Source organism: Melanostigma gelatinosum (assembly GCF_949748355.1).
Source record: "Melanostigma gelatinosum genome assembly, chromosome: 3".
Taxonomy (NCBI): Eukaryota; Metazoa; Chordata; class Actinopteri; order Perciformes; family Zoarcidae; genus Melanostigma; species Melanostigma gelatinosum.
Window position 1 is genome coordinate 5,448,083 of NC_136636.1, and position 20,637 is coordinate 5,468,719.

At 46.8% G+C, this 20,637-nt stretch overlaps 1 protein-coding gene across 2 annotated transcripts in view; it reads right to left on the bottom strand.

Annotated features, from left to right (window-relative positions):
- Window positions 1–675: 675 nt before the first annotated feature.
- Window positions 676–20,637, bottom strand: part of chl1b (cell adhesion molecule L1-like b) — a 60,620-nt gene continuing 40,658 nt past the window's right edge. Inside the window, exons 12-26 of one of the 2 annotated variants that reach the window (XM_079297172.1) lie at window positions 20,163–20,274; window positions 19,696–19,862; window positions 19,429–19,594; window positions 19,184–19,308; window positions 18,714–18,815; window positions 18,208–18,405; window positions 17,918–17,988; window positions 16,981–17,203; window positions 16,043–16,158; window positions 15,697–15,901; window positions 15,446–15,568; window positions 11,818–11,997; window positions 5,540–5,671; window positions 4,660–4,732; window positions 676–2,619 (exon numbers count right to left, since the gene is read on the bottom strand). In XM_079297172.1, the coding sequence (XP_079153298.1) occupies window positions 2,415–2,619; window positions 4,660–4,732; window positions 5,540–5,671; window positions 11,818–11,997; window positions 15,446–15,568; window positions 15,697–15,901; window positions 16,043–16,158; window positions 16,981–17,203; window positions 17,918–17,988; window positions 18,208–18,405; window positions 18,714–18,815; window positions 19,184–19,308; window positions 19,429–19,594; window positions 19,696–19,862; window positions 20,163–20,274 (2,198 nt within the window). In that variant the 3' untranslated portion in view covers window positions 676–2,414. Of the gene's footprint in view, window positions 2,620–4,659; window positions 4,733–5,539; window positions 5,672–9,706; window positions 9,911–11,817; window positions 11,998–15,445; window positions 15,569–15,696; window positions 15,902–16,042; window positions 16,159–16,980; window positions 17,204–17,917; window positions 17,989–18,207; window positions 18,406–18,713; window positions 18,816–19,183; window positions 19,309–19,428; window positions 19,595–19,695; window positions 19,863–20,162; window positions 20,275–20,637 lie in introns of those variants that run through there. The other variant, XM_079297173.1, reaches the window with a different exon arrangement.

Consider the following 20,637-nt stretch of genomic DNA (forward strand, 5'->3'; position numbering starts at 1 on the left):
TTCCTCTAAGAGGCTTTGTCCAAACTCTGTTTCTCAAGCTGTGATGTAACTCAGCATCTCCACGGAGAGCAGTAATTGTAATATTGCAGAATTAGCTGCTCCCCCGCAACGCGCGTCCAGCTGTTCACATTGTCGCCCAAAGAGCGGAGGACCTTCAGAATGGCAGTCAGAGAGGGTCCATTATCAACACCTCAAGGTTGCACATGTGAAAGCTGTCATCACTCAGCAACGGCTCGCATTAGCAGCAGCGGCTGCGGTTAGAGGCAGATGTGACCCACGCGGTGAGAGCCCTCACAGTGACACTCGACGCTCCCTACCATCAACCATCAGACATGATTACAGCCCTCGCTCCATGATGCAGTGCCGGTCTGAGCCCAGTCCTTTGCTTTCTCACGATTCTCTTTTGCCGCCGAAGCAATCAAACCGACACGTGACATCTGTAAAAGTCACACCACGAACGGGAAACGGTTTGTCCGACATCTTCTGTTTTATTCACAGGGAATGAGGACGTTTCACGAGCAACCGGTGTCATATTTGTTTTCCCGCTAACTGGAGGTGGAGGCAGAGATTTATTCACCCCGTGTATTCATACGAACAGACCTGCATGGAGAACATCAATAGTCTTCCATCAGTGACGGCTGGGACCAAACAGGCAGTCACACCATCACCAGGATGTAAGAAAGTAAAGCAACTTTAATGACATCAAAAAAAACAAAACACCAATCGACACTGTTAACATGCAATGGCTGAATTTTTACAAAACATTGCAATTGTTCTTTTTCTGATCATGGCGCTAATGTTAATGCTGAGCGACATGGTGACCGTGTTTTGCGTGGCAGTGTATTGGAAGCAACAGAGTGAGGCTTGTTAAGACTGATGTAACAGTGACGAGTCTATTTCATCTCAGCACGCAAACAGATGACAGTAATCTGATTACATTACAAAAACAGAAAGTGTATCCCATTACAGGTGCTGTGCGCTTTCTTCTTAAAGGGGCACTCCACCAATATTCACATGAAGGTCTGTACTCTATACTCTATACGATCTCATACGGTCGTATAATGTTCTGTGGCTCCGGAGACTGATGATGATGTCACAGTGATGTCACTGGCAAGTGACTTGCGTTACAAACTGGGGGTGTGGAATTGAAAGGATTTGGGTGTTTATAGAGCAAGATGAATGATGGGGAGTGTAGGATCTGGTATGTTTGGAGCTTGACACAAACTAGGGGCCGCTTCCACGTTAACCATTAAAAAAAAAAAAAAAACATATCTCAGCTCCATTATTGGAGTACAATATGAAATCACTGGAGAAGTGCTTTAGAGGAATAGTTTGATGTTTTATGATTTATTATCATGCTTTGTAGACAGATTTTGTTACCTTTTGGACGACCTTTTTTAGTCTTTCTGCTAAGATAAGCCGTGACTTCATATTTACCGTAAAAAAGCGAATACGCATATTTCCCAAAATGTCAAACTATTCCTCTGAACACCACAGTATGAGGCTACTGCTTCAACAACTTCATTTGAAATACCGGCTGTCGGCAACAGTGGCATTGTAAAACAGTCCGTCTATGAACTGGATTCAACTGTAATGCTGCTTTTAATACAAATTCGGGTATAAAAGTGATTGACTGGACTACACAACAATTTCTAATAATCAGATGAATAACAATGTATCATGTCATTGAATACCGTGTGTATCTGGTACGGCAGTGTACGGGTTGTTTATAGCGAGCACAGACTGAGGCCTGTCATTTATTCTGTCCAATTGATCTAAATGTGAAACAAGACACATTGCAGCTACATTTCGCTTCTCTTCTAACATCACAGGGAGATTGATGACTCGCTGTTGGTGATATGTAAATTTTCCTTGTTATTTTGTCAGGTACAAAACCACTGGATAGAATAAGTTAATAAGCTTCCTTCTATATACATCTTCCATCATCTTTAATGAATCCATTTCAAATATAAAAGGTCAGTAGCAGTCAGCTGCAATTGAAAAATATCAACTTGATATTCCCACTTATCTGAGAGGCAAAGCTGCATCTAATGATGTGCAGTGGAGAGTGAAACGTTCCGAACATTTGTACAAAATGCACAGCAGCTGACGTGATGGAGATAAAAAAGAGAAAAGACAATCCAAGCCCTCTACGTATTTTTTGTGGAATAATAATTATAAAAAAAAGACACTCGGCACATACAATATACACTATATATACACAGTATTTAGTAACGGTCACCCTGTTGCGACTTGACAAAAGAAACGCTGTATAGCATGAGGGTGGCAGTGTGCAGTCGGCAATGACGCATTACATTTGACACCAAACGTGTGTGCTCGATATGGACCGTGTCTGTTTCGCACTTTTCACGCGTTCCTCCCGGCGGGGGGGGGGGGTCGATGGATGGCGCTCCTCACGCCGGGGTCTGAATGGCAGCCTTGACCTCGGCGGACGCCCTCTTGGCCTTCCGCCCCGCGTACTCGCCGATGAAGGAGCCGTCCTCGTTGAACTGGACGTCCTCGTCGCCGTAGTCCACCAGGCTGTCCCCGCTGTCCCCGGCTTTGATCTCTCTGCTCAGTGAGTGCTGGCTGCCCTTCAGAGGCTTCTCATCGTTGTCACTGCGAGAGAGGGCGCAGTGGATTTAGAATGGCCTCGTGTCACCCATGGCTTCACTCTATGGTATATTGGGGGGGGGGGGGGGGGCACAGGCTGCAGCTCTACGATGAGCTTCTGTGACTGACATTGACCTATCTCGAGCTGACCGATGGGGAAATCATCACACGGACCCACATGTTGTGACGCTGTTAATCCTCACACTATACGTGCATCAATGCATTTGACGAAGTGATGGTGAAGAGGAGGGGAGATTCAACGAACATTATAGCCTTTGACATGAATTTAGCGCCGCTCGCTCCAGCTTTTAGTCAAATCACAAGTATCTGCCGAGTGGAAATGTCGGCGCATATTAGCGCTCATGTATTCCCCTTCATATATTTATTAAGAGCACCACTGATGAAGTTTCAGATGCTCAGTAATATCCTGTGCTCTCGTGTTTCACCCAGATTTAGGCTCTCCAAACATGGAACAGAGGCCAGACAGCTGAAGTGAAGCTAACCGGTTACTAACATGTTTGGTAGGTGTCGACACGCTGACGGATTCACTGTTTGTATGTGTTTGATGTGGAGGCAGCGCTGCGCCAGACTGTGTTTGAAATGAACAGCTTTTTAAATGCTGCATTGCTCGTCAGCAACCGGTCACAACCGGTAATTGAATGAACAGTTTGGCCTTTGTCTTTTCTGATTCCTTCAGCATGCAGTTAATAGGCGACACCAGTCGTGATTTTACTTTGAATGAAAACTGGTGACACATTCTTCTTTTAAATAGGTTCTGTGGTGGATCTGAATTATGACGATGTGAAGAGGGTTTCATGTGGATTTGGAAAGTAACTGATCGATATTCAAAGTAACTTCAGTGTTAAATTTGTGAACAGAACTGGGTGTGGTCGTGGACGTGCACATGCAGCCTGTATATCCTGTTTGCTACCAAATTGTGAAAGCAGGTTGTCGTTTCACTGAGGGACCGAATGACGCGACTAAGCACACACGTTGCTCTACATATGCAGACAGTATATAAATGAAACAAAACCATTATTTGTTTCCCTTAAAGCAAAATATTTTGGAAATACACTTTAATTTGCGCTCTTGCTCAGAGTTAGACGAGAAGGTCGATGCCGCTGATGTCTGTACGGTCGTTATGAAGCTACCGTCCCTCCTGTTCTGCCTCTAGAACCTTCTCTGCAAAGGCCTTGGTTTGGACTGTGGCGCCTCCGGCTTGTTTCATAAATATTATTCTTTTACAAGTCTTGTTCTTGATTTTCCGCCCTGTAATTTTGGATTATATATGAAAGTATTCATGACAAACACTTCGAAGAAATATATCGACGTGCAAATGAATCAAAAACCCCAAACCCGGCCCCGCTGCCTTTAGGCGGGAAGTATAAAGGCAGCGGGGCCTCCTTGCCCAAACAATGTACAGACATTAGATTGATGGATTTTCTCATCTAACTCTCGCAAGACAGCCGATAAGCACATATTCCAAAATGTTGAACTGTTCCTTTTGAGTTTAAAGGACCACTACCACAGTACACCGCTAGTCTGAAACTAGCTCGTAGTTAAGAGAGAGCTTAGGGACTTTACACACACAAAACCGACAGGAGTCGACATGACGGAGTATGAATCCCGTCACACTGAGCCGCGTTTGACTTCACCGCGACACTGATTGGTTCTAGCCTCCTGTTGTTGCGTTGCCGCGGCTCCGATCACGACCCAACGTGCATCACTAGCAACAACACAACGCCGTACCTAAGAGCACCTACAAAGGGATGCTACCACTCGGACAACACCGATGTGTAAACAGCTCAGGGACGCTACCTGCTGTTTATCACATACTTTCCGGGTACTCTGGGGGGGGGGGGGCCATCAAATGTCTCGAGCAGCGGAAGCGAAAGGCTCCGCCTGCACCTCGTGCATGCTGGGTAGTCATATCCGCGAGAGGAGAGAGAATACCGGAGAGAAGAGGACAGCAGAGGAGGATTTCATACACTGTTGCACGTGAATTGCAGCGAGGTGGTGAAATGGCGCTGCGGGGGCTCCGCTTACCTGTATTCACAGAATGTGTCGTCATTCATGCCCTGGGACTCCACGTCTGGGTGAAGGTCCTCTTTTTCTTTCACTGCTCACAAAATGAAAAGAAGATATCAGCGATTTCCCCCGAGAGACGGCTGCCGATGAAGTTTCAGCCTCGGTCCCCGAGTCCCTGCACTTATTCACTGGATGGAAGAGCACTGCAAGCCTTGGGAAACGATTGCGACATTTCAATCAACTCAAAAACACCTTTTACATCTAATTTCTGTAATTATAAAGTTTTTAAATATAAATTCAAAAATTCAGAAAGTATACTTCTGTGTGTGATGTAACAGGGAAAAGCTTGCCGGAGCTGCGGATGATAATGAGAAGTTAATGAGAAAACAAAGGACAGGGCTGCGTCTCGCGCTTTCTTAGTTTTTTCTGCTGACGAGCGGAGCGATCGCTGCCCGGGCGACAACCTGATGGCCATTAGTCGTGAACAATAAAGCCCATAAGGACCCTCATGTCCCCAACAGGATGAATAACATTGAGGTAGCGCGGAGCTTATGTCATCATTGCTCGGCCCGTGTGCAGCATTTGCATGTTGTCTCGCTGTGGGCTTTGTTTAGATTGCTGCTCGGAAAACAACAACACCAACAACAAGCTGCGTGTCTTAATAATGCCAAATTCAAATGATGGACAGACAGTAGAAAGGCTTATTTTCATATCTGTACACAAGCCTATTTCATGTGTGAATGTGCATGAAAGAATCATTTTGTGGCTGGAAGTTTGATTGATCATTTCGCTCTTGGCAACAAACAGCTGAATAGAAATATAATGATGCTCCCAGCAGCATTTACTATTCAAGCAAGGTGATGTGTGTGTGTGTGTGTGTGTGATAGCGAGCACCTACCGGAATACTTCCCTCCTTTATTTCTGTTGACAAAGCATGCGATCAGCACAACGAGAGTGAGGAGAGCGATGGCGCACATCAGGCCGATAAACCAGCCCCGGGTGGATATTCCTCCGTGGACGCTGGCCAGACCTGAGGAGGACAAAAGCCGGTGACTTTGACACGCCGTGGCGTTTTCATCGTGGACACTTGATTGAATGTTTACATCGACAGAGCCGATCTGATGCAAAAGGCAGAGGGTGGCAGGGCCCGCCGCTGACGAACGGTCCAACATTAATATTAAACGGCTAATCCCGCTTGTCTAATTAATCAAGGAAGGGACGCTGTACAAATGTAATTCCTCTCGGCGGGCCCGCGCGGCTGAATTAAGATCCGAGTGACAACGCCGAGGACCACATGCCGAGGCTCGAGTCACTGCTCAAGGACGCGGAGGGGTGCGCCACGAGAGGTCATTTAGTTTTGCCCGCTTTTCCTTTATTGTCTTCCTTTGCTGTTTGGAATCGCCCTCCTCACCTGTTGACCCGGTCGTGATAACGTCTTCAAATATGCTAGAATTATCAAGCCGGCTGTTAGGAACAAGGCGCACAGTGTACTCTGTCCCGGGGTCGAGCCCGTCGATGACGTGGAAGGTCTTAGAGGTGTTTAAGGCCTCTGATATCTTCCAGACACCCTCACCTGTGCAGAGGGCGAACGGTCAGGACGGGTTAGTACCGGTGACGACAACACACAACCATTGAATGCAACAGGGTATGAATGGAGAGACGATTACAGGCACAACACTGTCACTAAAACTCACTCGTCACAAACTACCAGAGACGAATAAAAAGAGAAGAGTAATATGAGCTTACGGTTGTTCATATGCGCAATATAAAACTCTGTGTGCTCTCCTCCAGATATCCAGCTGATATTTGCAAAGCTGTCGCCAACTGCTGAGCTAAAGCTCAACAGGGCCGGGGCTGGAGGTGAGACGAGAGAAGACGAGAGAAGAGAAATGGTTAAAGAGTGGCGAGTGAAGGACGCAGCAGATCGACGCCGTCGTGGAGCGGTTGTTATGAGATGATGAGGAAGTTGCTCTTCACCTTCTATTAAAGAACGGCAGAGAGCTCTTTTGTTTCCTAACACTATTGTCAGGAGGTATCATTACGTCTGAGAGGGGCACATTGGGCGAGTCCCTCGGGACAAGAGATACTGAAGGAGATGCACAAACATCTCCTGGGAGATTTGCCATCCAAACTCTTATTATTAAATGGTCAATATAGTTTGAAAGAATTGTTTTTTTTTACAAAAGGCTTCACAGTTCAAGTTATAATATTTCAGATTATAAATGTATAACAGTTAACAGATTACGTTCTTATCTTTCATATCTGCAGATATGTGTGATGCACGTCGAATATCTTTCTATTTCATTCTATCCTGTCGTTCTATAGACGTGCAAAAAAGTAATGTGTCAATTTATTTCAAGACACATGCAGATTACGACAATTTGTTTTACTTGCCAAAAAACATAAAATGTACTTTTATATTTAATATTTAATATTTAATATTTATATTTCATGGAATGTCTGGTAGTGAAATATGTGTATTATATTCCTTTGGGTTTATTTATTGTATAAAAACAGTCAAATTTATTTTCATGACCTATTAATCGACTGATCATTTCCCCACTGACTGATGAATCATTTAGTCAGTGAATATGGTGAAGAATGCCCAGCAGCTGTTCCCAGGCCCCGAGGTCACGCCTGCACATCTCAATGCGTCCAACTCAGCCCCAAACACAAATACACTTTCACCCATGTGTGATATCAAATCGATGGGAGCAACAAATCTTCACATTTGAAAAGCTGGAGAAGAGAAAAGAACAACTTAACAATGAATCTGCGATCAATGTTGTTTCTGTCGATTGACGAATCGAATAACAAGTTTCAGCTCCGAATCTCAGCTTAAAAATATATAAATCTGAATCCGCCTTTGAAGCCAACCATGTGTAATTTAATACCCATTCAGAACAGTGAGGACATGAGCCTGACAGCCCTGGTATTCTCCTTTTCTTTGAAGATCCAATTACAAGCAGGCTTTAATAATTACATTTGATGTTATTTGCTTTGAAAGCAAGATCAAACTCCCTCTGCTTTAAGCTTTGTCTGCCTCGCACATATCATGTGATGTAGCCTTTTGATACCCAACTGCGAAGACAAACAATCTAATAATGGAGTGAATGATGTGCATCATTAGTATGGGGGAAGTGTGCTTTGACAGCAGCTGCCAGAGCCAGTCAACAAAGCACAGTCCACTTCATTTCCCCACGGCAAACATGCAAAATCCTCCGCCGTGTCTCCAGCTCAGGTGCGTTATTTGCTCAGGTGATAATTCTCCACCTGCGCCGCCCGTCCCAACCGCCGCAGATGACACTCTGGAGCTGATGTTGATGGATTAGTCTGCGATCTGTGGTAATTCCAATCAGCGGAACTACCCCGATGACTTGGACTGACAAAGGCCGTGTTTTGTCACTGCGCCCCTCGGCTTGCTATTAAATGCTGCAGGAAGCAGCTGCTCGCCCAGCAGGGAGCTGGTGCTTCAAAGTCAGACGGCTTTTTTATTTATTTAAGTTTTTATAGGAGAGGCCAGAAAATAGGAGCTTCCAACAGCTCCCACTTATCCACTTATCTCAGTGTCCCGTAAATATCACCCTCCCAGTTTGAGCCCCCCCGGCCCAGGAGGACGTTCATCCTCGCTGTTCTTTCCTCTCGGCTCGGTTGGTGCCCCGGACGACTTCTTGTCCCCGAGCGATGTTGCTGTTTACCCAGTTGAAGATTACATGGAAATGTCAGGTGGCTGTTGGGTCAATACTCTGCAGGGGGGGGGGGGGGGGGGCCGAGGCCCAACAAATCAATCACTGATAATTAGACATATCTGTCCCCTTCAAGTGACTGCAATCTAGCGCTTCACTGTCGGGCTGGCCAATATAGATCTTGTATCTTTTCAGGAAAACAGCCAGGAAATTAAAACCAGCTTTTTCATCAGCATGCGACCTACGGAAGCCCTGTGAGGTCACAAAAAAAGATCTGGTGACCAATTGTTTGAGTCTGATCGCATTAGTTTTGCCAGTGTGATCATTCTAAGTTTTTCTTCTCAGGATCATTTTACTAAAGGCTTAAACGCACTGAAAGCATCTGACCTGCGGCTGTTGAAGTGACCGAACGTGCACCCGGTATTATGAGTATTAAGCATTATGAGGTCAAACCGCCTCTACTCCGGCCTTGCTAAAATTTGAGGACCCAGCCACCAAAGCTGTTATTTCTGCAGCCGCTGTTACTGTTTGGAGAAAGCTAAATGCTCTGAAAAGATGAGGATATTCCCCCGGAGGACCATGTGTTATTACAGAAATCAATTATTGATTGATAATGCTGCTGTTGCTTTTACTGGTTAAAATGACTGACGACGCTGGCGTTAGGTCACATTTCACTGAACGTAAACTCCGTTTGTAGCTCGATGGTCTGTTTCCGTGCTCCTCTCTGACTGTACTTATGAGGAAAGAGAAGCTTCATTCAGTAACACCGCTGTGCAAACAAGTGCAGTGTTTTCATCGTCCTAAGACTCTCGACAGTGATACATCTTCAGTTTAGCGAATCGCATGATTTCCCATGATCTAGTGCACTTATTTATATCATATCGATAATTTAAAATATTAAGAGTTTCGGGTTATTTCAATAATACACACATTTTGCCAAAATACTAATTCTGTGGCCTCAAATCAGATGCCTGCAGTGCGCCATAGGAGCATCAGTTGACACGTGTCAAATTGAGGCATGTCATTCATCCCTCAGTGAGTTTGGGCCTGAGGTGTTTGTCATAACACACAGAATATATGCACCTGGTGTTAAGAGTGCATGGAGACACCTTACAAAAATGACCCCAGCACAACTTTTTAAAATACAAAAGAATAAGAAGGAACTTGAAAAGATTATCCTGGCACCACATCACCTGTTCCTAAGTCATGCACACAGGTGGGAAAAAGATCACCAGAATGTTTTCTCCTTCTTTTCTCTTCGGGCTTCCGTACGATGCACTTGTCTTTTTTACAAACAATAAAATGGAGCTGTGTCTTTACAATCCTTATTTCCACTGGAGATAACACCGACTTAAAAAAAAAAAGAAGAAGAGAGAATCTGAAATAGCTAATCAGCCTTTATTCGTTTATTTTATTTTCTTTAGTTTCCTGCTGTTCTATCTTTTACTCCACAGTTTAGGTTTGTCTCGGCGGAGGGATGCTCGTTGTGTCGGAATGTGCTGGCGCTCTACCTATGGTGGAGCGAGTGGGCTCGGTCACTGGGGACTTTGGAGTGCTTGGAGGTGAGGGGGAAGCTGACTTGCCTGAAAAGAAAGACAGACCTCGTGGTTATCAATCGGGACAGAGCTCGGGCCGCTACGTTCTACTGTTAGCGCGCATGCTGTTTTCAGCTACACTCTAAAATTAGTAACTGGTCACGTCTACTGTGAAACAAAAAAACATTTTACAGATTTTACACACAAGGTGAGATGTTTTTATTTGACTGGATCTATCCTTCTTAAAGTCGACACATTTTCTTTGTGCACATCACTGAGAGGGAGAAGAATGGATGTCAGACGCTCTTCCTCTTAAAGCATCATTTATTTGCTCAGCTTGAGCTCGACGCGTCGCACTGAATCTGCTGTTGTTAGGATACAAGTCAATATTCGTTTATAGTCACTAATGAGCCCAGATTAATATGAATTTATAATTGGGTTACTCATTACCATTGCTATTAGAGAGGAAGCCACAAACTTCATTGAAGAAGTTGACGATGTTCTAATGAAAGGAGGCATCGGAGTGCTCGCCGCTGATGGCAAGGGCAAACAGCCGACAACGTCAATTATCTGCGGAGGAGCCGAGTGTTCGGCGCTTTTTAATTCGGCACAGGAGGAGAAATAAAGCGCGTCGACCTGTTCGAGAGTCAAAACCTGATGATTTATTCGGGCCCTATAGCATCCACACCTGTCCACATTTCTACATCTAAAAAGCATGCAGCCGCTAGCTTCCACGATAAACATGTCAGACCAACATACAGCGAATTTAGAAATTCCCAAATGAGGTGTTCCCGTTGTATGTGCAAGGTGTGACATGCCGCAGTGTCTACGTGAACACGAGAGCTACATACGGAGGCCGACAGTGGGAGCCAATGTGGGAGCTGCGGGGGAGGGGGGGGAGAAAAAACCCAGAAAAAAGACAAGCAATGCTAAGCAGATGTTGACACACACTCAAGACATTTACAGTGCGCACTGCGTGACCAAAGGTACCGTTCAAAGCAGGTTTTAGAGGCGGGAGCGAAAGACAACTCACAGAAACGACGCCGACATCAACACGCGTAGCGACGGCTCCACAGAACTCAATGCAGGAAAGATGTTCCTCTTCCCTGTTATCATTTCTTCCTCTTTTTTTTTGGGCTGGCTTTTCAGCATGCAAATAAAGGACCCCTAAGAGCCAATTAAGTTCCCCTCTGTGATTGTGAGGATTCTTTCAGTCAACACGAAGTAATCGCTCGCAAAACACCTGCAGCGCGTTTCAACATTAAGTTGAGGCGTTTTGTTGTTTTTGTTGTTTTCGCACAACACGACCTGAATGACGCACTGAAAGCCTTCGGGCTGCGTTTGTATTAAGAAGTGCCCCGGCCAATTATTTCTGCTGACAGTATCTGTTCCTGCTGTTTCCTGTTTCCTGTTTCCTGTTTCATTTCCCGTCCGGCCGGTCATCACACCCGCCGGCCCGCAATCTCACTGAGGCTCGACTTTTGAGTTCTCGCCAGCCAGAAGTGCGGCGGCGCGCGGTCCCCAACAAATGATATGTACTTGAAAAGAAAAAGATTACACGCTGCTAGCCGGCTCATTATGATTACTTACCCGGCAACTCTTTTCGTGATTACGCAATTCAGTATCAGAAGCTCAAAGCAATTTTCTTCCTTTGCTGATTGTTTCACAGCTCACGCTCTCCGTCCAATCAATAAGCACTTGCTCTCTTGTGACAGTGACAAATGAAAACCTCCACTGCGTCCGTATGAAATTGTTTATCCACAAAAATGACTTACATGGAGATATGAAAAGCTTTGCTGCCCGGGGGCGCGGATCATACGATGCTAGTTCAATGCCCTTCTTTGAACTGGTGAAATGGCTCCGTCACCTACTTCTCTCGGCCTGAATGTGTTTTCATTGTCTCCCACACACACACCACCCGGTCACTTGCTTTGCGGGACCCTCCCATCACTCACTTGTTTCTAGGGTGGTGGTGCACTCCTCGCTGACGACGGGCCCGCAGCCCGCCGTGGTGCAGGAGCGCAGGTAGAGCTTGTATTTGCTCACAGGCTCCAGGTCGCGCAGGATCCACTTGGTGGTGTCGGGGTTGCTGATGTTCACCGTCTGCAGGGGCCCCACTTCCTCCGTGTCGTTGACTAGATGGAGAAAAAAAAAAAAAAAACATATACATATGGTGTGGATATACTTAAAAACCGTTGCAGGCCCCCTCTCAACCAGTCAAGTTGCAGTTTACGTCACTTTATAATGTGACCCTGTTGGACATTCGTGTGAAATCGTCAGAACTAGCATTTCAATTGTTGAGTTGTGAAAAAAAAGATCTTTTCCTGCTTTTAAAGGCTGCATCACAGGAAGTGATGTCGTTATTCTCTCATTTACCGTCACCAACTTAGTCATTATATCCACATTACTGATGACTATTCATCAAAAATGTCTTAAGGATGTAGATTGAGGTATGGAAACTTAGTTTACCACTTTTTTATAAATACACCATAACCAACCTCAAGGTTGTAAATATGTTTTTGTACTGGTGACAGTGGGATTCCTGTACTTTTTGCCAAACACTGAGACGTTTCATTTCCAGCTTGAAGCACAAAACGTCCAACTGACAATCACAAGACATTTCAGCGATTGCAAAGAAAGCAAAGAAAGCAAAGATCTCCCTTTAATTTTAGCTCTAGCAAAGGTAAAACGTGCTTGTTTGGCTTAATACCCCGTTTAAAATGTGCTTTGCGTTTAACAAACAAACAGCTCGTGGGCTGCACCTTCACAACTGGGATTCATCAGTGTTGTGTGTGTCTACGTTACGATGGGGTCTCATTCTTCACTCCCTAAAGCGCCGCAGTAGGCAGGGAGGTGGCATTTATGTTCTTTGTGACAAAAACAAACGCAGCAGGTGTTCAGGCGACCTTTGCTGTGAAAGAGGTGCAACGGAAACCAGAATGTATCGTTCTGCCCAGACACCCCCCGCTGTTATCAGAAATCAGGATTTTTTTTATCTTGTTGTTTCTAGGGAAGGGAGAAAAAGAACCCCGGTTTATTTTTGGTAAATGATGCAGTCCGAGCTGTCGCAGAGAAGAGGCCACGGGCGTCACGCTCCCACCCTTGTGGACGGATACTTTCTCACTCATCCGGAAGCACTCGGGCCTGACCGCCGGCACACGCGGTCGTATCGAGTGAACAGGCTGAAGGCTGCAGACTTTGGTTCTTCCACTGACTCCAGACAAACAACAGTTCCAAATATTCCTCAGCCCCCCCCACACCCCCCCACCACCACCCCCCCTTGGGCCAAATATCGTTGGCCGTGTGTATTGTGAGACGGATCCGAGACTGGAATCTGACAATGACCCCACGGTTAAGAGTTTCGCTCAACGGGAAAGAAAAACGGAATGAATTGAATTTAACTCCCACTCGGCCCACTCTCTAATGTGGAACAGTGTGGCAAAAGAAACCGACACACAATTCACTTTTTCACAGATGTATAAAGTGCTTGTTTTGATTTGATCCCATCTCATCTTACATTTCTTTTACTCGTGCTCTTATTACGACTGTTACTACTCTGCCAAACAATCCCGCAGTGAAGCGCTCCGAGCCAACGAAGCCACAGAATGGATGGAGTGCGAGCGCTCGTCTTCACCTCCGTGACACACTTGTGTTTGTCAAGTGGTGTGTCTGTAGCTTCCAGAGAGGCTGCTGCTGCTGCTGCTGGTTGAGTCTGTACTGGCCCGGCTCTGCTTCAGGCTTCACAGTGGATTATTAAGGCACTGTGACCGAACCACCCACTCCATCTGTGAGATATATCCAGCCAGAATGTATTTAGCGATGTAAAAAAAGAAACTTTCTGTACGAGTTCAGTGAACAGCTATTGTCGTTGATATAAAGTGTACTGGTAGAGGGGAACACCTGTATCATGCCCACCTCTACCGGAGGTATGCCTCCACATCTGTGAGCAGTAGGGCTGCACGATCTGCGAGGATGCTTTTGAATACCAAGATTACTTGTGATAAATAAACATGTTAAAGTGCACTCAGCAGTCACACAGCTGCTATTATGCCATTTACACCTGACCCAGTTGAACATGCTACTTAACTCAGCAATGGTTTGCTCGCCGAGAGATTTTACGATTCATGAACAGTAGTAATAGGCTGGTAGTAGTAAGAGAGACACGGTCTGTTGAAGGTGGTGGGAGTCCTGTTAGAAGCTTATTTCTGTTCTTTTATTTTCAGTTTGAACTTTAACACAAAAGGCACCAATAAGAAAAACAGAATGAAAGTTATGTTTTTAAAGTGCAGTTTTCTACCGATACTTTCTTTCAACTTCTGCAGCCTTTGTGTTCACAATGACCATAAAAACAACAACAATATGTTGTGTAGCCCTAATTAGCACTTGATTCTAACTTAAAGTAAAAATCCTCAAAGACTTGAATTCCAACAAATCTCTGTTGAGTCACTGTCACCGAAGGAGGAAACACAACTCTGAGCCCTGATGCACGTGTATCAACAAAAAGACTCCAGAGTGCTGAACTCTGAGTGAAAACAATGGAGTTCTGCTCAAACAGACACGTTTAACCAACCAGGACTATAATCTTAAAGATTGCCACTTTGACCAACTTAATTCTAACTCTTAACTTGACACCGTGATCAAAAGGGTTCAGGACGGAAAATGTGCCGCTTCAAAGCAGGTTTAACGGCTCAAACGCCCGGTTGTCCCGGCGTGTTAAACGGTGTTACAACAGGCCTTCCTGTGAAAACCTGTGAGACGTGAAGCTGTTACGGGGCTGCCCCCCCCCCACACACACACACACAAGCATCTCCAGATTCCATTTGTGTTGCCGACGATGCGCCGACAGCTGGCTGCATTATCCTTTACAATTTTTCGCACATGACTTCCCTCAAGGGGACTTAAAAAAAAAAAGAGAAAAGTCACACTTCAGAGAGCCCATCAGCTTTACTGCTGTGGTACGATGAAAACGTCCTCTCCTGAAAATACCGCGTGACACTTGGGCCCGTCTTGTGCGGCCGATCAAACTCAATTAGCCGGGGAGACGCGGCGCTAAAGATGACGTTGGAAGTTCGTCACTGGCTTCGTGGTGACTTTTGTTTGAGGGGCGTGAATGCGCTCAGTGACGGTATCCAGCCCGACGGTGACCGCAGACGGGATGAGGTCATTAAAGCCGGAGCCTTGACGGACTGCGACACGGTGGCCTTGGTCAGCACTGGCTGAGCCCTGACAGTGACGCGCAGGCCAGCAGGCATCACCCTGACATGTCTCCTACACACACACACACACACACACAGCCTGATCCCACCGTGACCCCGGCCCTATTAGAGCGGTAAGGGGTTTTCCTCGCCTTGTTGAAGATCATGGGTTAGACAATCAGTGATCCTGTCCTGCAGCAACACACTCCTGTACTGTAAATACTCGCCTGTATCAATACAACACAGAGGTAGAGGCATTTCAAACATACGAGCAGAAGAGGAACACGGGGATGTGAGCGCTGTTAAACACGAGTGGAGAAGCAATACATTCCGAGGGGGCACGGCCATTCTATAGAGTTAGTTCAGCGTGAGGCGGAGGGATACGTACTGAGCTGATACTCGAGGAGGTACCCGGTGAGAATTCCATTCGGCTCCGATGGCGGGGCCCAGAGCAGTGAGACGGTGTGCTTCTGTACATCCGTGACCCTGAAAACAGGATTTTTCTCCGGGACTGCGGGGGGGTCAAAGAAGGCAATAGACACAGTCAGCAGTGGAAATTCTGCTACCCGCTATTATTAGACTTTCCCCCCCCAGTAGTTGTGAATCAATACACTCCATGCTGTTCTTCCACCATCCTACCTCCCTCTGGGGTTGTGAAGTTGACGGGGCGGCTGCCGGGGCCGTTGCCCCGCCCGTTGAAGGTCATGACGGTGAGCCTGTACTCGGAGAAGGGCGTCAGTCCCGGCACCGTGCCGTGGCTGCGGTCCCCGGGGAACGCCAGCGCGTGCTTGTCTCCGTGGCTTTTCTTGGAGTCCGCCAGACTGCGCAGACGCCACCAGTTTACCTGAAGGAAGACGCGCAGAGTCATCGGACCACGTATATGTGTGTGAGAGGGAGAATGCTGAATGAGTTCAGGAGCGGGGTGAGACGAGCAGACGTTTAGAGCAAGGCCAGGTGCAGCACAGGTCTGCTTTTGAGGTATTACCCGGTAGCCTCCCAGATGTCCGTGTAACTTGTCCTTGTGTACACGCGTCCAGTTAACCCTGACCACTGAGCTGTTCATCACCTCCACGGTTACGTTGTCGGGTGCAGCAGAGGGAACTGCAGAGACAAACACACATTAGAATCTGGAGAAAGCTGGCCAGCTATGATTTCATTACTATCACCGTACAACGACCTAGATTTAGTGAGCACCTATGAGGGTTTCCTAACGGTGGGCTCTACCTACAGTCACACAAGCTAACGGAACCTTTAAGCTGAAGGGTTTAAACGCTGCATTCAACAGCAGCACATTTAGAGAGCGGACACAACGAAGAGAAGAGTCACGACCTGAGGTTAGATCCTGGGGGCAAGTCCAGAAGAAAGCTGAACAACAGGAAACACAGTCAACTTCTGCACGTGCTGCTTCTCTCTTGAGAAACTCTTACGGTTAACGGCCGCGAGACCGAAAGCCGGAATCTAAAACATTTCAAAACTTATCAGTAAATCGTGTCTGAAAGTCCACCCGAGTTCAGCAGAAAGGGAGAGACATGTTTTCTCCATAAGATCATAAAGCTACACAGGCTGGAAATGGTAGCAATGGGGGGGGGGGGTGGAACTTCAATACCCAGAAACCAACTGCAGACACATTCATCACCTGGTTTTATCCACCACCATCTGAAAATAGTTTCCACTGAAAATAGCCACAAGGAAGCTGTAAGTCTGATCTAAATTGTGTGTGGAAACAGTTGTGTGTGTTTTTGTTGTTGTCAGGATCATTTCTCAAGTGTTTGTTGTAATACTCAAAAAACACTTTTCACCTCTTCGGAAGTAATAATCAGAGACGAAGAAGAACAATTTAGGTGAGACTTTCTCTTTTTTTTCTCCCTTGCCTCTCAGGGCGTCCGTAACAATCAGATAAGGTCGACAGAGACCACGACTCACAGTCCTCCCCCGAGTATCCTGTCACTATCCTGGGCTCGGGGCCCCAGCCCTGGTGGTTCCTGGCTTGGATCTTGATCTCGTAGGGCACAAAGGTTGGAGTGTTCTTCACCACAAACGAGTGTCTCTTCACCATGTGCTCCATCCAGTCCTCCTCCGCGGCCTGTCTCCTGTAACTCACCTTGTACTCCAAACCGGGGCCGTTGTGCTCAATGGGGAGCAAGGGCTGAATAATGGGAGGAAAAGAAAGCACAAAATGAAAAAGGTGTGAAAGGCATCCATAGAGACATTCGCAGTTGCTTTTCAGCGCACAATGTCACTGCCTGGAACACTGGCAGTGTTTTATCCCGCCAATCTAATCACGGAACAACTGACCTGGTCTGGCAGCAGCATGGCTTTTCTTTGATTACGGGGCTTGCTAAGGCGTCGCAGATGAAAAGATTCATCTGCTCGCAGAAGTCAGACCGTGAGAAATAGAATGAGAGACCATTATCCGCAAAAGCAAATCATTAACAGTGGGAGAGCTCACGAATCCAGGATCCGCGGGACTGTACGCCGCGATGACAGGGCAACCAGATAATGTGTGAGGGAGAGATTCATCTTTTTACAATAAAAGCTGAAGATATTATCGTACGTGTCATTTTCACAGCTCTCCTTTCTCTTTTCTGATCAAAGAAAAGGAGCAGCTTTCACTGTGAACGCACTCCTGGAATATGACTTTTCTGAAGATCTGAACCCACAGAATGAAATATCAGAAGTGGGCCGTTTCGATGAAATTAGGTTCCTATTGCGAATTGCCTATGAAGCATTGATAAAACTTCCTCTCTGTTCTTTGACTTGCCAACGGTGTAGCAGATGTGAATAACCCACCGTACAAAGGTAGCTGGCATTCGAGAGTGTGCGGTAAGAGGATAATAAAAGACCAAACTCTACTTCTTACCTCCCAGTTGATATCCATTTCATGTGGCAAATGACCTTCGATTTTGATATTTTCCGGGTTCTTGTCAGGGGCTGCAGAAAAGAAGGAATATAGATTTTGTCGCTTTTGTTCGTGGACGAAATCTCCGATGTAGTGGGCACACAAGAGAGCGTGTTTTTTTTCCACAAGAGCGGAATCAATTATATGGTGGGTCTGAGTATTTCAGAGTCCGCGGAGCGGCAGCTCAAGTGGCCTGGAGGACCCGATCAAGAAGTACGACAAACGATGAAAAAGGGACCAACGGCTCTCACCTGCCGGCGGCGGTTTGTATCTCTCCGTGGGCTCGCTGGGAGAGCCCCTCCCCACAGCGTTGAGGGCGGACAAGCGGAAGCGGTAGTCCACGTGGCCGTGGAGTTTGGGCACGGCCTGGTTGCGGTTGCCCGGTATGCGGAGCAGCTCCTTCCAGTTCCCCGGCTCCCACTGGCTCTCCTCGTACTCGATGATAAACTCTGTTGACAGGCAGAAAGACAATCAGCGCGGCCCCTCGCTGCCGCGGATCTTGCCGAAAGGATTGCTTATCTAACCACCAGCTGTGCAGAACCCCCCCCCCCCGCAAAAAAAATCCTCAAACCCTGCTCTGGGCTTGTGTATCCCTAAGGGAGGCTTATCATAATCCATGCTCGGATGAATCAATAATAGACTCATATTGTACAAGATGGTATCAAAGAAATCGATTAACCCCAAAACGTCACACATTCAGTGAAGCACTGCTGTATGTACTGACACCTGCACACACAGATGCTCCATTTTCATTTACCTGTGGTGGAGCTGTTGTGATCGTCCCCAGGGATCCATTTCAGTTTCACACTTTTGCTCTTGTGTTCAGACAGTACCAAGTACTCGGGTGCATCGGGGACGTCTGAAAAAGCATCACAACAACATGACTTTTTGAAAATCACAGACTCATCAATCTCTGCGGCAAAAACAATCGGCCAACGGGAACGAATGTTCAATCAAATCAACCCCGAGAGCCAGAAGATGTGGAACGAGCTGCATCGCTGCATACTTCTTTAAAACTCGAACACGTTGCATATGTCTCTTCAAAAAGAGCCGATTGTCAGACACAGCAGTGAGCCAATGAAGCCGCGTGCCTGCGTGTCCATGCTCTGCTCCGGCTCCCTGACATATTGATCCCTTTATGAACGCCTCATACATAAATGTAGCGCCAGGGGTCCCTGATCCTATTGGCCCCGGAGCAGAAGCATTGTTGGTTATTTGTCGGCTCACCTAGCACCATGAGCAGCGTCGAGGCCGCGTCTCGGTCCACCGGGGTTCTCGCCACGCACGTGTACACGCCCTGGTCCCTGTGGCTCACGTTGATGATCTGGAGGACGCCGTCCTCCACAACGTATCTGTGGACAGAAAGGATGGAGGACGCAAGATTGATTGACAAAGCTGGAGAGAAAAAATCCAGCTGGGATTAAGTCTGAAATGCTGTAGAAAGATAAAAAAAGTAAAATGCAGCATCCTACCTTGAATTCTCAGTGTGGTTGAGGCCTATCGCCAGATCGTCTTTCTCCCACAGGAGCTCAAAGTCGTTGCTGAAGGACTTGTCGTACTCTGCGAGGCATGAGAGCTGTGCCGCGGTACCTATTAAGATCTGCAGGTCCTCCTGGGCCGCCACTATTCTGGTGGGATCTTCCAAAGGCGCAACCGCATTAGTCACATTTCAAGGACTGTGAGCCACTGCGAAGACTTTTTACAGGAATAATAAGAAAAAACAAAGAAGAGCTGTTTACCTTTCACGTAGAGCATGGCGTTGAGGGCGGCCGGTCCCTGTGTGTTTGTGGCTAAACACGTGTACTGTCCCGCGTCGTCTTTCTCGGCGCCGTAGATCTCCAGCGACCCGTTGTCGTGGACGGCAAACCTCGGCCCCTCCACGGATTCAGGGGAGTCGTCTCTGCTCCTGGGGGACGTTCAGGAGAAAGTCCAATTAAAGTGCTTTTGATTCCAAATGAAATAAGAACACAGTGGGAGTCTGACTGGAGAGACACACACACACACACACACACACACTGTGAAAGTTGCAGAACAGAACAAGTGTGAAGTGACAGGGTTCCTTAGAAACAGCAGGTCACCAATAGAGAAACACGCTGTGTGTGTGTGTGTGTGTGTGTGTGTGTACAGAGGGACTGTGTGCATCCAGCGGTTGAGATCTACTGCTCTCTGCTGGTGTATGGGAGGCAGGAGCAAACTGCACACTTACCAAGTGATGGTAGAAGGAGGAGAGCTGAAGACCGAGCAGTGCATCATCACTCGCTTCCCCTCCACCGCAGAGTAGTCCTCCTCATCCTTGGTCAGAATCATGGGGGCCAGATCTGCGAGAGGCAGAATCTGATCATCAATCTGAGGTTGTTGGAAAAGCAGAGGATGCCCTGATGTGGATAATCCACCGTGGAAGAACCGAGTCGTGGCCCTTAACTACTGTGCTACTTTCAGAAAAACAATCGGTGGAGCAGTCTGAATACCGGACGACAACAGGAAGGAAAGGAGGCCGATCCTCGCGGGTTAAATGAGGTGACAGCTCTGTTAATTGTCGGCTCCCTTGTGTCAAAAAAACGAGTCAGCTGTCATGTTGTCTGCAATGTGTGAATGCAAAAAAATCAAAGATGAAAACAATGGAATAATAAGTAAGCCGGGCTCGTGCGCCTTATCAGTTGTAGCCAAAGCCTCCTATTAAA